The 16,787-nt window shown below is 51.3% G+C and overlaps 1 protein-coding gene across 1 annotated transcript in view; it reads right to left on the bottom strand.

Annotated features, from left to right (window-relative positions):
- Positions 1-16,787, bottom strand: part of ASH1L (ASH1 like histone lysine methyltransferase) — a 67,150-nt gene that overhangs the window by 38,195 nt on the left and 12,168 nt on the right. Inside the window, exons 3-4 of the mRNA XM_041397282.1 lie at positions 9,176-13,934; positions 208-309 (exon numbers count right to left, since the gene is read on the bottom strand). Coding sequence (XP_041253216.1) covers positions 208-309; positions 9,176-13,934 — 4,861 coding nt within the window. The remainder of the gene's footprint in view (positions 1-207; positions 310-9,175; positions 13,935-16,787) is intronic.

The following is a 16,787-nucleotide window of genomic DNA, read 5'->3' as shown; positions in this document are numbered from 1 at the left end:
GAAGCTCTCACAGCCCTGCTGTCCCAAAATATCAGTGGGAAAAGTCAGGATCACCAAGAGCTGAAGCTCTCACAGCCATGCTGTCCCAAAATATCAGTGGGAAAAGTCAGGATCACCACGAGCTGAAGCTCTCACAGCCATGCTGTGTCTCAGCACAGCTCTGAGCACTCAGGGATCCCCAAACCCAGCCCCCTGAGCAGGACTTGCCTGGAGAAGAAGTGCTCTCTGATGTGGATCTCTTCCTGGAAGGGCTGCAGTTTGTGCTCTCTGACTGCCTCTGGGAGGGCTTCTCCTGGCTTGGCAAAGTGCCTGCAAGGCAGAAAAAAAACATCATTTCAGTCTAAAGGTTTAAATTCAGGTTACTCTGAACACCTGTGTGCTCCCAGAATGAAGCGGAAGGATGGAAAGAAACAGAAAGCAGGGATTGCACACAGGATAGAGGCAGAGGTAAACAAGCCATGAGTAAAGACATGTAAATATTAACCACCAGAATGAGCTTGGATTTGAGAAAAGGAAAGAAAAAGAAAGGAAAAAGAGGGGAAGGGGAAAGGAAAGAAAAGGAAAGGAAAGGAAAGGAAAGGAAAGGAAAGGAAAGGAAAGGAAAGGAAAGGAAAGGAAAGGAAAGGAAAGGGGAAAGGAAATCCCCCACATATTTCAGAAGGGGTTGAATCCAAACTCCTTGATGAAAGGAAAGGAAAGGAAAGGAAAGGAAAGGAAAGGAAAGGAAAGGAAAGGAAAGGAAAGGAAAGGAAAGGAAAGGAAAGGAAAGGAAAGGAAAGGAAAGGAAAGGAAAGGAAAGGAAAGGAAAGGAAAGGAAAGGAAAGGAAAGGAAAGGAAAGGAAAGGAAAGGAAAGGAAATCCCCCACATATTCCTACTCTCAGTGAATCCAAACTCCTTGATTTTCAGAAGGGGTTGGAAAAGACCTCTGCAGATTACCAAGACCAACCACCCTGCCCAAAACAGGGTCAGCTTGCTCAGGGCCACCACATTCTGCTGGGTTTTTCACATCTCCAGTGACACATTCTCTGATCAGCAATTCCCTCACCCTCACTGTGACTGCTGTTTTCTTCTGCACAAAGAGAATTCCCTCCATTCCAGTGGCTCTCCTGCTCCTGGGCACCACCAGGACCAGTTTCACTCCCTTTCCTTCATTCCCTCCCAGCTGGAACATGGACACACTGGGAAAGCTCCCTCTGTGCATCCTCTGCTCCAGGCTTGACAATCCCAGCTCTCCCAGTCCCTCTGGGTGAGCAATCCCAGCTCTCCCAGCCCCTCTGGATTATTGATCCAGCTCTCCAGCCCCTCTGGATTATTGATCCAGCTCTCTAACCCCTCTGGATGGCCGATCCAGCTCTCCCAGCCCCTCTGGATGGCAGATCCAGCTCTCCAGCCCCTCTGGATTATTGATCCAGCTCTCTAACCCCTCTGGATGGCCGATCCAGCTCTCCCAGCCCCTCTGGATGGCAGATCCAGCTCTCCAGCCCCTCTGGATTATTGATCCAGCTCTCTAACCCCTCTGGATGGCCGATCCAGCTCTCCCAGCCCCTCTGGATGGCAGATCCAGCTCTCCAGCCCCTCTGGATTATTGATCCAGCTCTCTAACCCCTCTGGATGGCCGATCCAGCTCTCCCAGCCCCTCTGGATGGCAGATCCAGCTCTCCAGCCCCTCTGGATTATTGATCCAGCTCTCTAACCCCTCTGGATGGCCGATCCAGCTCTCCCAGCCCCTCTGGATGGCAGATCCAGCTCTCCAGCCCCTCTGGATTATTGATCCAGCTCTCTAACCCCTCTGGATGGCCGATCCAGCTCTCCCAGCCCCTCTGGATGGCAGATCCAGCTCTCCAGCCCCTCTGGATTATTGATCCAGCTCTCTAACCCCTCTGGATGGCCGATCCAGCTCTCCCAGCCCCTCTGGATGGCAGATCCAGCTCTCCAGCCCCTCTGGATTATTGATCCAGCTCTCTAACCCCTCTGGATGGCCGATCCAGCTCTCCCAGCCCCTCTGGATGGCAGATCCAGCTCTCCAGCCCCTCTGGATTATTGATCCAGCTCTCTAACCCCTCTGGATGGCCGATCCAGCTCTCCCAGCCCCTCTGGATGGCAGATCCAGCTCTCCAGCCCCTCTGGATTATTGATCCAGCTCTCTAACCCCTCTGGATGGCCGATCCAGCTCTCCCAGCCCCTCTGGATGGCAGATCCAGCTCTCCAGCCCCTCTGGATTATTGATCCAGCTCTCTAACCCCTCTGGATGGCCGATCCAGCTCTCCCAGCCCCTCTGGATGGCAGATCCAGCTCTCCAGCCCCTCTGGATTATTGATCCAGCTCTCTAACCCCTCTGGATGGCCGATCCAGCTCTCCCAGCCCCTCTGGATGGCAGATCCAGCTCTCCAGCCCCTCTGGATTATTGATCCAGCTCTCTAACCCCTCTGGATGGCCGATCCAGCTCTCCCAGCCCCTCTGGATGGCAGATCCAGCTCTCCAGCCCCTCTGGATTATTGATCCAGCTCTTTCAGCCCCTCTGGATGACAGAGGCTCCCACCCCCTGGTCATTCCTCACTGCAGCATGCCCATGTCTCTCCTGGCCTGGGCAGCCCAGAGCAGACACAGCACTCCAGCTGTGCCCTCTCCAAGGTGGAGAAGAAAGGAATCACATCCCCCTCATGCCCCTGGTGATGATGTCCATTCCCCAGCCCCTGTGCTGCTCCTCAGAGAGCCTCTCCAGCCCCTCCTGGCACTGCTGGTCCCTGAGTGAGCTGGCACTGTCCCCAGTGTCCCTGTCAGCCCATGCAGGGCACTGGGAAGGAGGTGAAGCACTGAGTGACCCCATCCCTCTGTGCTGGAAGGTGCTTTTTCATCCAGGAAAAGCATTCCCTTCCCCTCCTTGGGCAGAACTGCTCACCAGGAACTGCAGAAAGGTGAAAAGCCAAAAAGAAAATTCCCAAGATTTTAAAATTCTTTACATTTCTCCTTTGCTGTGTTGTTTTTCCTTTACAAGATCCCGTCACAATAAAAAAAAACACAAAAATTCCTGCTCCAGTCCATCATGGCAAATCTGTTAAAGCCCTGGGGCCTAAACAAGTGAGGATGATGATTATCTACAGCCAGAGCAGCACAGGATTTGAGGCACCTGCAGAACACATTTCCCTCTGTTCTGAGCACACAGGGCTTGCTGGGACTTGCAAAATCCTTGCATGATGTCAGCAGGCAGCAGGAAGCACAATTATCATTCCTTGAGTTAAAACCAATTTTAGAAAGATCCAGGAATTCCACAAGTGCTGCAGGGTGAAGGGACAGGGCTGGCAAGGGCAGCTCTGCTGAGAACACAGCTATTTGTTTCCCTTTTTACACATAAATATTTTCTTACAGTGAACTGCTTTATTTTCCTAAAATTTCAACTTTTAGAGAATCCCAATTACTCTTGAAAGCAAAGGCTGTGAGAGTCATGAAAATGTCATAGAAAAACCTGGCATTGCAGTTAGGAAAATGCTGAGATATTAAAAACTCTGATCAGTATAAAACCCCAGATAAGCAAAAAATGCATGTGGTAGTGCAAGAGGAGAATGTGCATATCCTGATAATCTCTAAAAGACAAAATCCAGGATGAAAAAACCCAGATTTTTGCCATTTCCCTTCAAAATATGGTACAGTAATTAATATTATATATTCATTATTATACCATATTTTGGTGTATAATTGATTATTATTTATATCCCTCCCTTCCTCAAAGAACACTCCAAAAGGTAACAGCAGGACACTGAAGTTCTGATAAAATTCCTGCCCTGCCCATGGCCTCAGTGCCTCAAGGGAAACCCCAAGGTGTGTGATGATGGGAGAATCCCTGAAAGCACCAAACTGATGCACCAGAATCTCTGGGGAAATCTCCTTTTAGATCCTCTCTTAAAAGTTTGGATTTTTTTTTTTTAAATCATGGGCACTCCTGATGACTCCTGGAGGGAAGGAACAACAGCACTTTTGCAAGGATTCCAACCTCTAGAGCTGAGCTGGGCTGGGCTGAGCTGAGCTGAGCTGGGCTGAGCTGGGCTGTGCTGGGCTGAGCTGGGCTGGGCTGAGCCGGGCTGGGCTGGGCTGGGCTGGGCTGAGCTGAGCTGAGGCTCAGCACCTGTCCTGGGTTCCAGCTGGGACAGAGTGAATTTGTCCCAGTGGTGCCTCAGGGTTTAGTCTCCAATATGCTAATGAACCAAAACTTCTAAAAGTGTCACCAGTTGTCCATTTTTGTGACCATTTTGGGTTGTGCTGCCCAAGGTGGATTTATTGAGACCTCCTAATAAATCCTTACTTTATTCTTTAACTCTGTCTAGGTCAGCCTCCACAAGGCACCACCAGTGCCTGGTTCAGGGGAAGGATGATGTTGGATGGTGCCCAGCACTCTCCGGGGTCCCCTGCTCCGTCCTTTTCATGACAATTATTACTACTGTCATTAATATTATTATTATAATATATAATTTTATTTTAATGATTAAAGATTCTTATCTTAACCCAAGAGTTTCACTTTATTCTGAGCCTCTGCCCACCCACCCCTGTGGGTTCAGGGAGCTGCTGTAGCAGGTCTGTCCTTCCAGGGTGACTTTTCCTCCTGAGGAACTCCAAAATGCATTGAATTTAAAAAGTTTACATTAACCAAGTACGCTGGGAGCTGGGATTGAAAATAGAAATTAAACAGAGGGAGTTAAGTGGGGAAGGGACTGTAATTCATAACAGGGAAAAATACAAGGAGAAGGTTTTGGAGGTGGCAGGGATGGCACTGCTGGCAGGGGGTGGCACATCCCGGGGACACGGGATGGCACATCCCAGGGATAGGGGGTGGCACAGGGGGTGGCACATCCCAGGGACAGGGGGTGGCACAGGGAGTGGCACATCTCAGGGATAGAGGGTGGCACATCCCAGGGACAGGGGGTGGCACAGGGAGTGGCACATCCCGGGGACAGGGGGTGGCACATCCTGAGGACAGGGGGTGGCACATCCCGGGGATAGGGGGTGGCACAGGGGGTGGCACATCCCGGGGACAGGGAGTGGCACATCCCGGGGGTACAGGGGTGGCACATCCCGGGGACAGGGAGTGGCACATCCCGGGGGTACAGGGGTGGCACATCCCGGGGACAGGGAGTGGCACATCCCGGGGGTACAGGGGTGGCACATCCCGGGGACAGGGAGTGGCACATCCCGGGGACAGGGGTGGCACATCCCGGGGGACAGGGGGTGGCACATCCTGGGGACAGGGGTGGCACATCCCGGGGGTACAGGGGTGGCACATCCCAGGGACAGGGAGTGGCACATCCCAGGGACAAGGGGTGGGACAGGGGGTGGCACATCCTAGGGACAAGGGGTGGCACGTCCCGGGGACAGGGGGTGGGACAGGGGGTGGCACATCCCGGGGGGCAGGAGTGACACGTCCCAGCAGACAGGGGGTGGCACATCCCGGGGACAGGGGTGGCACATCCCGGGGCCTGTCACCGCAGTGTCCCGGGGACTGTCACCGCCGGTGCTCCGGGACCCCAGACCCCGCGAGGGGACCCTGTGTGACGCCCCCCGCCCCACCGGGACGCGGCAGAGGAGCGGCGGGGCCGCCAGGGGGCGCTGCTGCCCGCCGGTGCCGCGGCCCCGGGGAGGGAACGGGAACGGGAACGGCCGGGACCCCTCGGACAGGGACGGACACAGGGACAGGGACCCCTCGGGACAGGGACCCCTTGGGATAGGGATAGGAACAGGACCCCTCGGTACAGGGACCGGGACCGCCCGGGCAGGGACGGACACAGGAACAGGGACCCCTCCGGACAGGGACCCCTCAGACAGGGACGGACACAGGGACAGGGATGGAGAGAGGGACCGGGACAGGGACCGGGACCGGCACAGGGATCCCTCGGGACAGGGACTGCCACACGGTCTGGCACTGCCCGGGTCACACACGGCCGTGCCCGGTGACACGGCGATGCCACGGGAAGGAACAGATCCAAAGGGATCCAGCACACGGCCGATCCCGTTCCCTCCCTGCCTCGGGACTGCCAGCACTGCAAGCCAACACACCGAGGCCCCAGGAACTGTAAGCAGCACACCAAGGCTGGCTAAGATATGGCATCAATTATTCAAAAGAACTCAGGTGGAAAGCTGCAGGAGCTCAGAAACAACTTGGGATGAACAGAGAGCAGAGTCCTACAAAACTCCCCTGGAGAAAACAGCAGAGCCTGGAGTGGACAAAACACCCCTGGACAGAACACCCCTGGACAAAACATCAGAGCCTGGAGTGGACAAAACACCCGTGGAGAAAACACCAGAGCCTGGAGTGGACAAAACACCCCTGGACAGAACACCCCTGGACAAAACATCAGAGCCTGGAGTGGACAAAACACCCGTGGAGAAAACACCAGAGCCCGGAGTGGACAAAACACCCCTGGACAGAACACCCCTGGACAAAACATCAGAGCCTGGAGTGGACAAAATACCCCTGGACAGGACACCAGAGCCTGGTGTGGACAAAACAACCCTGGACAGAACACCAGAGCCTGGAGTGGACAGAACTGCCCTGGACAGAACACCAGAGCCTGGAGTGGACAAAATACCCCTGGACAGAACACCAGAGCCTGCTGTCCTGCCCTGCTGTGCCGAGGTCACACCACAGCCCCAGAGTGGGAGCTTCCACCTGTGCTTCAGCTCCTGGGAAGCTCTGACCTCCTCGGGAGTCCTGTCTGCACAAACAGCCAGCACAACCCTCCTCTAACACAGCTCAGACGTGGGCAAACCCCTGCCAATATCTGCCAATATCATAAAAAGAATTTGTTCAACCAGTTAGGCCAGGTTTATGGTCAAAATGTGGAGGTGAGGTAGATTTTCCACGTGGAATACTCTGAAATAAAGCATCACAAACATTCCCTGGGGATCCCAAAGACCCATTCTGGATGGGTTCCCTGGTGCTGATCCCTGACTGCTTATTCCAAGTCTCTGATCCAGCACCAGCACGCACCCAAACTGTGTCTACTTTTATAAATAAATAATCTTTGATGCACCAAAGGTTTTCTCTCCATCTGTGCCTTTCCTTTAATCTTTAACCCATGGTCATGGATTCAGAATCACCATTTGGCACCGTGGCTAAAACCAAAACACCCCAAACACAACATGCAAACTGACACGGATCTAAAACCCCAAATCTGGCATTTCTCTTTCCTGGGGCTTTTCACCAGACGTGGTTTAAGTCTTCTGAGTGTTGTGGGGTTCCTTGGGAATGAGCTGGACCCCAATCCAAATGCCAGCCTCACAAAATATCCATATGTTCCAGGTGGGAATGCACTGCCTGGAAGTGACAGCCCAGCCTGAGGAACCACTCCAACTTCCTGGGGCAGGGAGCAGGCAGAGCCTCCACAAAAAGCATCTCTGCTCTCCCCCTCCTTGGGTTACTCCTCACACACACCCAGGCCAGATCATTCACTCCAATCATCTCCCAGTTCCCAGAGCTGCTCAGGTTCCCACAACCAATTCCCTCCTCAGAGCCAAATTTAAGTGACCCAGCACTTGGAACTTCTCTTTCCATCACTGCAGGAGAAGCAATCTCATGGTTCTGCTGCCTTCTCCACACCCCACTCACCACCTCAAGTCATTTCAGTACCAGTAGAAAGAAATAGGAATTTGTCAAAGATCCAGCTGGGCTTAAAATAAAGAAGGAAAACATAAACCACCCCAAACCAAGAGAAAATCCCTGTGCACACACAGGTGTGCTGAGCAGAGGAGGTGGCAGGAGGCACCACAGCAGGAGCATCCCATGGGAAGGAGCAAGATGAGAGCCAGGAATGTGAGGAGGGATTTTTCAGTCCTGGCAGCTGGTTCTTGCTCTGTGAAATATTAGTCACAAGTGGCTTTGGACAGTGATTTAGACTTCAAGGGAGAATGTAGGCAAGAAGGGAAGGGAGAAGCAGCTCAGGCTTCCCTCACACACTGGAAGCAGGCAGGAGCACAAGCTGCACTTGCCCTTTGCAGGTTATCTTTTCTTTTCCTTAATATTATGCAAATGACAAGCTCCTGTTCCTGCTCCTCCTGTTCCAGTATTGCTTGAGGCTGAAAGATGAATTTCCCAACTATGAATAAATCCAAAATTTCTAGGTTTGGTCTCAGGCATCCCCAGCATCAATCCCAGCAGTTCTGAGGTGTTGCAAGAGGCCTCGAGGCAGGGATTGAAAGCTCTGTTGTAGCAGAGATTGTCAAATTACCAAAACAGAGTTACAAAAGGAATAGGAAACACTTTCTTAAATGGAAACATTACTCACAACAGCAGCAGCAACAGGTGGTCTGAACCTAAGCAACCAAACTTCCAACAGAAACACGGCTTTGAAAATATCAAAAAATGGTGAGAAACTTTCCCTCATTTCTCTGGAAAAGTAAAATTGCACGGAAAAAGCAAAGACCTTTGCATGAGAAAGCAAGAGAGAAAGAGGCAAGAAGGGAAGGGAGAAGCAGCTCAGGCTTCCCTCACACACTGGAAGCAGGCAGGAGCACAAGCTGCACTTGCCCTTTGCAGGTTATCTTTTCTTTTCCTTAATATTATGCAAATGACAAGCTCCTGTTCCTGCTCCTCCTGTTCCAGTATTGCTTGAGGCTGAAAGATGAATTTCCCAACTATGAATAAATCCAAAATTTCTAGGTTTGGTCTCAGGCATCCCCAGCATCAACCCCAGCAGTTCTGAGGTGTTGCAAGAGGCCTCGAGGCAGGGATTGAAAGCTCTGTTGTAGCAGAGATTGTCAAATTACCAAAACAGAGTTACAAAAGGAATAGGAAACACTTTCTTAAATGGAAACATTACTCACAACAGCAGCAGCAACAGGTGGTCTGAACCTAAGCAACCAAACTTCCAACAGAAACACGGCTTTGAAAATATCAAAAAATGGTGAGAAACTTTCCCTCATTTCTCTGGAAAAGTAAAATTGCACGGAAAAAGCAAAGACCTTTGCATGAGAAAGCAAGAGGAGTCTGTGGGGAGGAAGGACAGAGTGCCATGGGTGGCTCTGGGGGAGCTCCCCTGTCAGTCTGTGCTGACACTGCAGCAACAGAGCCTGAGGACAGGGGCAGGGCTGGACACCCCTGCAGAGCCAAAACCTCACCTGCCCCCTGCTCCAGCTGTGCTTGGTACAACAGAACCCATCAAAACCCACGGAAAGGCCGAGCTCCCTTACCTGACAGTGGCTGCAGGGCCTTCTCCAGGGAAGAAGGCAGGGGCTCCTTGCGGAGGGGCCGGCCCAGCGCCGCGTCCTGCCCGCCGAACAGCCCAGGGCTCTCGGGTAACTTTTTCCGTCCGTTGGTGCTGGCAGAGTTGCTGACTCTGCAGCTGCCTATTGCACTTGTGAAAAGGTTTGTGTGTTCGTCGCTGCTGGCTGGCTCTGAGCTGGGAGTGAACCCCCCCAGGGACAGAGCTGGGGAGTTTTCAGAGCAGTCTATCTGCAGAGGTGTCTGCAAGCCCAGCGCCAAGGAATTGGACTCCGAAGGCTCTCTCCTGACCCACTGCTCGTCTCTGCTCAGCAAACCCTTGGAAGGTGACAGGTGAGGACAAGCCATGTGGCATCTGTGTTTCTCTTTGTGTTTGTACCTATCCCCAACGGCCTCCTTCCCAAACCTGTAGCGCTTCAAGGACTCCAGAACCGTTCTGGAGGAGCTGTTGGCCGCGATGGTGTCCATGGAGACCTGGGGCTGCTCGGAGGAGCGGTGCTCCCGGTGCTTGTGGCGGTGCCTGTGCTTGTGTTCCAGCATCCAGCCGTAGGCCATCTCGGGGGGGACGCTGGGGTACGTGCTCATGGACAGCAGAGGAGTCCTGCTGGTGGTGAGGAAAGCTTCCTGGCGCAAGAGTTTATGCTTCTTCTTGTGGTATTTGGTGGGGTTGAGAAGCAGGTGGCCTGTATGCATGTAGGAAGGTGGGGGTAGGGGGGTAGTGAAAGAAGGAGAGGGTGGAGGAGGGTAAAGAGTTGGAGGGTACCTTCCATAATAACCTAATCCTATGGGAGCAGCTGCCAGGGGAGAAGGGGAGTAAGGCATGCCATAGGAGGGGTAGAACCCGGTGCTGGACAGGGGGAAGCTCAGGCTATGCATGAAAGGCATTTCTGCCATAGCTTCCCGCATTTTTGGAGGCCTGCCTCTCTTTTTCTTTAAATCAGGTTTTCTAATGTAGTGCAAAGGATCTAAAGGAAAAGTAGGGTGGGTGTAGAAACTATTGAAATTTATCCTAAAAATGGTAGGCAGCAAATCTCGGGGTATAAAATGGTGACTTCTGTGGGTTATTCTAATTTCACTTAACCGACTTATTAACTCCTCTAGCTCGGCGAGGAAATCAGGGTCCTGCCTCCCTCGGAGCTGAGGGTACTTCTTTTTCCTTTTTCTCTTCTGCCTCTTCATCTTGTCGTAGCTGAGGTAATCGTGGCTGCGGCGCTTGCACTTGTGTTTGTGCTTCTCCTTCAGGTTGCCGAGCACGGTGGAAGTCTCGGGCGGGATGAGGGACACGTGGTCAAACGAGTGCCTCTTTTTCTTCTGCCCGCAGAACTTCTCGGCTCGGTCCGAGGTGCTGTTGTTGTCTGTGCCTATCCCGCTGTCACTGGGGATGGTCTCATCGCTGTGGGACTCGCTCACGGGCGACGGCGTGGCCTCCTTGAGCGACGTCAGCTCGCTCAGGTGCGACGGGGAGTTGGGCAGCAGCGTGGGTGGGGACAACCTCCTCCTCCCCTTGGCTGCTTTCTTCATGGCCAGGGTCTGCACCACGCTGCCCTGCCTGGAGTGCAGGTGCAGGTAGGGCACCGAGCTGGGCTCGATGAAGCCCGCGTCGCTGCTCACGGGGCTCTGCCCCCCGCTCACGGCCGAGGACTGCGAGCACACCGGCGACGGCAGGATCTCCGAGGGGCTCGCTGCCGAGGGCAGCAGGTGGGGAAGGACTTGTCCTAGGGATGTACCAGGAGCTTGCTGGGCAGACTTCTCCAGAACTGTCAGGCTGGCAGCACTGCTGGCTAAAATGCCATTCAGCACAGCTTTAGGTTTCCTCCCTCTCCTTTTTCCTATGTAAATGGTTCCTTTCTTGCTGACGTTGATTTGCTGGCCCAGTTTTGAGCCGAACGTGGCAGCAAGAGTTGACACGGTGTTGTGGAGCTTGGATTGCATCTTCCCTTTGGTATTTGGTTCCACTGTACTGGACAGAATCTGATTCAGGAGTTTCTTTCGCTTCAGAGTTTTCATTTTATTTATTTTTCGAATAATTGTTTTCATTAACTGTCCGTTATTTCTCTTGGCAACTTTTCTGTCTGAGTCTACTTCCAAATCACTCATGCTACAAATACTGGGGCTTTGGACTTCTTCTGGCCCTCGGAGCTGGTCCTTCCTCTCAAAGAACTCCCCGGGCCGATGCTGCTCACTTTCAGGCCCCATCTTGCTCGAGTTCTCTGTTCCAACAAAAGGTGCCACAGACAGAATGGGTGGTTTCATTTTTATCGATGACCGGATCTGCCTTTTAGGCCTTCCTCTCTTTTTAGGAAAAGCTTGTCCTGATAAGCTTTGTTTTAGGGAGGGAATTTCGACTTCAGGCTGCAAAATTGGAGGTTCTTGCTCTTCTTTTGACTGCACTGAGAAGACTTTTGATGCTGGGATCTTGAGAGTTCTTTTGGGGGGACCTTCGAGTTCTGGCATTTCCTTGGATTTAGGCCTTCCTCTCTTGGGTTTGTATATGTCAGTTAAGAAATCATCTGACATACATAAGCTGGAGGGTTGCTTGTGAGCGCTGTAGAACTTCTGAGTTTGCTTGTCAGTCTCAGCCAGCAGTGCCAGAGACTGCCCATTAGCTTCGTTCAGCTTTGGCAACTGATGTTTGACAAATTCATGCTCCACAAACGAGGATGATCCGATGTTTTTCAGGAATTTGGCCTGCTCCAAATTACTGCTCGATAGTGCACTGTAGGAAATGTTTTTAAAAAGCTCTGACCTTTCCAGTTCCAGACCCTTTGGAGGTCGGCACGTGCTTCTCGACACCACTTTAGTCCATCGTGGCTTCCTTCCTTTTCTTTTCTTTAAAGGTTTTGATTGCTGAGTGCTGCTCAGGTTTTTTGCTCCTTGGCAGGATTTCTCAGATGCAGCTATTGCACCGATCTTGAGGAACTGCTTGCTACCAAACAAGCTGGTAAAACTAACTACTGAAGGGGTGACAGTAGCGTGGATGCTTGTCTCAGCTGCCAAAATGGGCTTTTTCCCCGTGGGAGGACTTGTTCTTGAAGTTTCCAGGTAAGATGCTTTTGAATCACTTAAGTCTTTCTCAGCACCTTTAAAATCAGTGCTGAGGGTGTGGTTCAATGTCCTGTTCAGACTCAGCAGGGAGCTGTCCGAGGAGAAGGGCGTTTTGCCCATGGGCTCTGAAATGCCCTCCAAGAGCTCTGCCGTGGAACTTAAGTGCAATGAGTTGGATGCCAGCTGGGAGGAGGCTGTGGAGAGGCTCCTGTTCAGGGTGGGGACAGACACAGTGGGGGAAGGAGACGGGAGATTCCCCTCTCCCACTGCACTGAACGGGGACTTGGCTGTCGACACCTCCGAGGCACCTCCTGTCCTGAAGTCTGGTGAAGTGCAATAAACTGGAGGCTGCTTCTCGTGCTTAGACATTTCATAAATCCCTTTCTCACTGGATGAGTAGGCATCCTGTGGAACACACATTCCTTCACTGAACATCTCTTTGCCTACATCAGCAATTTCTTTCCGAATGGAAAACTTGTCCAAGATGCTTTCTTTGCTCTGTCTCATAATGTGCTTCTCAAAGGTTTTGCTGGTAGTATTTTCCTTCAGTAAATCCGCAGGCTCGTGGCTTTCAAGGCTACTGAGGTTTGAATTGCAAGGAAGCTTAAAGGGCTCTGAGGAGGGCACGAGGGAGTCTGCTTTCAGAGTTCCAGAGTCCTTGTTAGCCAAACCAGCTGGGCTGCCAATCCCTGCTGGCTTCTTCCCACAGTCCTTGCTAACCAATCCCACAGGACTGCTGATTCCTGGCATCTTCCTGCCAGGGTCCTTGCTAACCAGTCCCATGGGGCTGCCAATCCCTGGCGTCTTCCTCCCAGAGTCTTTGTTAACCAGAGCTGTGCTGTTCCCACTCCCTGGCATCTTCCTTCCAGAATCCTTGTTAAGCAGACCTGTAGGACTATTTATTCCCAACAACTTCTTCCCAGCATCCTTGTTAACCAATCCTGCTGGAGCGCTGATCCCTACTGGTTTCTTGAGAGGCTCCTTGCTGGGCAGAGCAGCTGGAGTGCTGATCCCGGGAAGTTTCCTCCCCACGTCTTTGCTGATCAACCCAACTGCAGAGCTGGTCACTGGCTGCTTCTTTCCTGAATCCTTGTGGACTAACCCTGTTGGAGTGCTGATCCCTGGAGGCCTCTTCCCAGAGTCCTTGCTAACCAATCCAATTAAGGGGCTGATTGCTTGGGGCTTCTTCCCAGAGTCTTTGTTAACCAGTATGGCTGCGCTGCCAATCCCTAATGGCTTCTTCCCTGAGTCCTTGTTCACCAACCCAACAGCAATCCCAGAGCCTGGCAGTTTCTTCACCAAATCTTTATTAACCAACCCACTTGCAGTTATAGCTCCTGGCAGCTTCTTCCCAGAGTCTTTCACCAAACCAGATGTAGCTCCATTTCCACTTCCAGGCTTCTTCTGCTTGCTTTTGGAAGACTTGGAAGGAGGACAAGTTGCAATAAGTTGAGCCAATTTTTCTGTGACAGTTGTTGCTCCGTTAATTTCTGTTCTATCCTTTAAATCAGAATTATGGCTACTGATAAGGGTCGCAGGAGATGACTTTATATAATCTGTCATTTCAGAATGCAATGGGGAAACTTTCTTAGATAAAGGGGTTGTTTCTACTTCGATACCTTCTTCCACGTGTAACTCAACTGCTGCAACTTCTCCAGCTTTCTTGAAAGACTTGGAAGGGTCCTAAGAGTTAATAAAGAAAAAAAGTCTTTAGGAACAGGGTACAAAGTATCACTTTGAGTAACACAGTATCTTTTTATGTTTGGGTGATTAACACTTGCTCTGGTATCAGGGTTACTGTATAAACAGAAGCTTCATGATCCCATTAATTTTAAACCAAACAATAGTAATGTCAGTAATTTAAATAATAAAATGTCACAATAAAATAAACACACTCAGCAAGTAAGAGTGATATTCATATTTAAAGCAAAATGTTTTAATGGTGGACAAAGCTGAGGCTTTGCTGATGTTAACAAAACCCAAACTCCCAAGTCTGGAAATACAAACCATTTAATCTGTCCCCCAATTATTACAAATATCCTCCAAAAATACTGTTGATGTTTATTAATAAAAACCCACAAACAACAAAGTGCTGGGCTATTTATAGTGTGAGAGCACTTGAGGAGCTCACATGGTGCTGAGCAGTGCCCTGGCAGGGCTGGCACTGTCACCCTGTCCCTGCAGAGCCCTGCTGGCAGCTCAGCCGTGTCCCCCCAGCCCCTGCACCAACAGCTTCTCCTCCCAGCACAGCACTGACAGTCAGGAAAATAACCAAAATAAAAGAACTCAAATTATTCTGTTTGTATGGAGGGGAAGGGGGGGTGATAATGCACACACGAGGAATAACTGAAACTCACTTCCAGTTCAGACCTCACCAAACATGAAATTCATTCTGTAAAGGTTAAAATCAAAACTGCAACACCCAATACCTTCATAAATCCTACTGAGGGCATCTCAATAAATTAATCTTTTATTCTGGAAGGGCATTCTTTGCACACAGTGCCCAACACACCTCTGCAGGGCAGGGGACACGTGCATGGCAGTGGAAGGCTCTGAGCCCTGAGGAGATGATTCTGCCCAAGGCTCTGGTGTCCCCAGCAGCAGGAGGACAAGGAAATGCTGGAGCAGCTCCAGAGGAAGCCATGAAGTTGATGAAGGGACTGGAGCCAGGCTGGGAGGGCTGGGAATGTCCAGCCTGGAGAAGAGAAGGTGTGTGGAGACCTCAGACCTTGCAGGACCTGAAGGGGCTCCAGGGAAGCTGGAGAGGGACTGCTCATCAGGAACTGGAGTGACAGGACAAGGGGAATGGGTTCAGACTGAAAGAGAGAAAATTTAGGTTGGATATGTGGGAGAAATTCCTCCCTGTGAGGATGTGAGGCCCTGGCACAGGTGCCCAGAGCAGCTGGGGCTGCCCCTGGATCCCTGGCAGTGCCCAAGGCCAGGCTGGATGAGGCTTGGAGCAGCCTGGGGCAGTGGGAGGACTGGAGCCAGGCTGGGAGGGCTGGGAATGTCCAGCCTGGAGAAGAGAAGGTGTGTGGAGACCTCAGACCTTGCAGGGCCTGAAGGGGCTCCAGGGAAGCTGGAGAGGGACTGCTCATCAGGAACTGGAGTGACATGACAAGGGGAATGTGTTCAAACTGAAAGAGAGAAAATTTAGGTTGGATATGTGGGAGAAATTCCTCCCTGTGAGGGGGCTAGGCCCCGGCACAGGTGCCCAGAGCAGCTGGGGCTGCCCCTGGATCCCTGGCAGTGCCCAAGGCCAGGCTGGACAGGGCTTGGAGCAGCCTGGGGCAGTGGGAGGTGTCCCTGCCATGGCAGGGGGTGGAATAAGCTGGGCTTTAAGGTCCCTCCCAGCCCAAGGTCACTGTGATGCTGTGATTTCATTCCCAATTTAAAAACCTCCTGGGACCTACCAGAACAAACACTAAATATGGAGTGAAAGACATCAATGCCACAGCTCTTCATCCCTCTGCCATAAAAACTGGTATGGCAATGGCCTGGCACTTCCAGCAGCTGATCATCCTGATCCCAGAGCTGTACCCATGGATGCTGAAGGAAGGGACAGCCTGGATTCCTCTGACAGCCAATTTTGGTGCTGATCATGAAGGATTTGTTCAGTCAGCTGCACTTAACCAGGAATTTGCAGCCTGGGCACTGCTGAGTGTGGCATTTTCTGAGACCCCCGTCGAAGGGAGGAAATGATGAATGTGACTTTATGTTTTTAGAAGGTTAATTTATTATTTTATGACATTACATTATATATTATATTATATTATATTATATTATATTATATTATATTATATTATATTATATCATATCATATCATATCATATCATATCATATTTATTATATTATGCTATACTAAACTATACTAAAGGATAGAGAAAGGATGCAGACAGAAGGCTAAAAAGATAATAATGACAACTTTGTGACTCTCTTCAGAGCCCCTACACAGCTTGGCTGTGATTGGTCATTAAGGAAAAACAATTCACAAGAAACTAATGAAACAACCACCTGTTGGTGAACAATCTCCAAAGCAGCAAAACACAGGAGAAGCAAAGGAGATAATATTGTTTTCATTTTTCTCTGAGGCTTCTCAGCTTCCCAGAAGAGAAATCCTGGGCAAGGGGATTTTTCAGAAAATGTGACAGTGATGAGAATCAGCTGTGTGGGTAACGGGGGAGCCTCTGCAGTGAGCCCAGGCACCCCAAATGCAGGGCTGCTCCTTGCTGCAGGGATGGCACAGGGGTTCTGGGTGCCCACCTGCAGGCCTGGCACTCACATGGAAGCTCCTGAGTCAGCGTGCCACCACCCTGAGCCTGCAATCCTGGAATTCCCTGGGGCAATCCTGGAATTCCCTGGGGCACTGCAGTGCCAGAGAGTCACTGATGAGTATCAAAGCCTTCAGAGAGCTGCATCCTCCTCCTCCTCCTCCTCCAGCCTGAAATTCCGACAAGAACTTTGGAAGAAAAATCTCCTTTGTTTCAAAAATCCACCTAAATACTGACTGGGGAATTCAGCTCCTCATGCCTGTAT

Source organism: Onychostruthus taczanowskii, unplaced genomic scaffold, assembly GCF_017590055.1.
Source record: "Onychostruthus taczanowskii isolate IOZ18803 unplaced genomic scaffold, ASM1759005v1 scaffold138, whole genome shotgun sequence".
In the NCBI taxonomy this organism is placed as follows: domain Eukaryota; kingdom Metazoa; phylum Chordata; class Aves; order Passeriformes; family Passeridae; genus Onychostruthus; species Onychostruthus taczanowskii.
The sequence above is the reverse complement of the archived record's forward strand: the minus strand, read 5'-3'. Positions and strand labels throughout refer to the sequence as shown.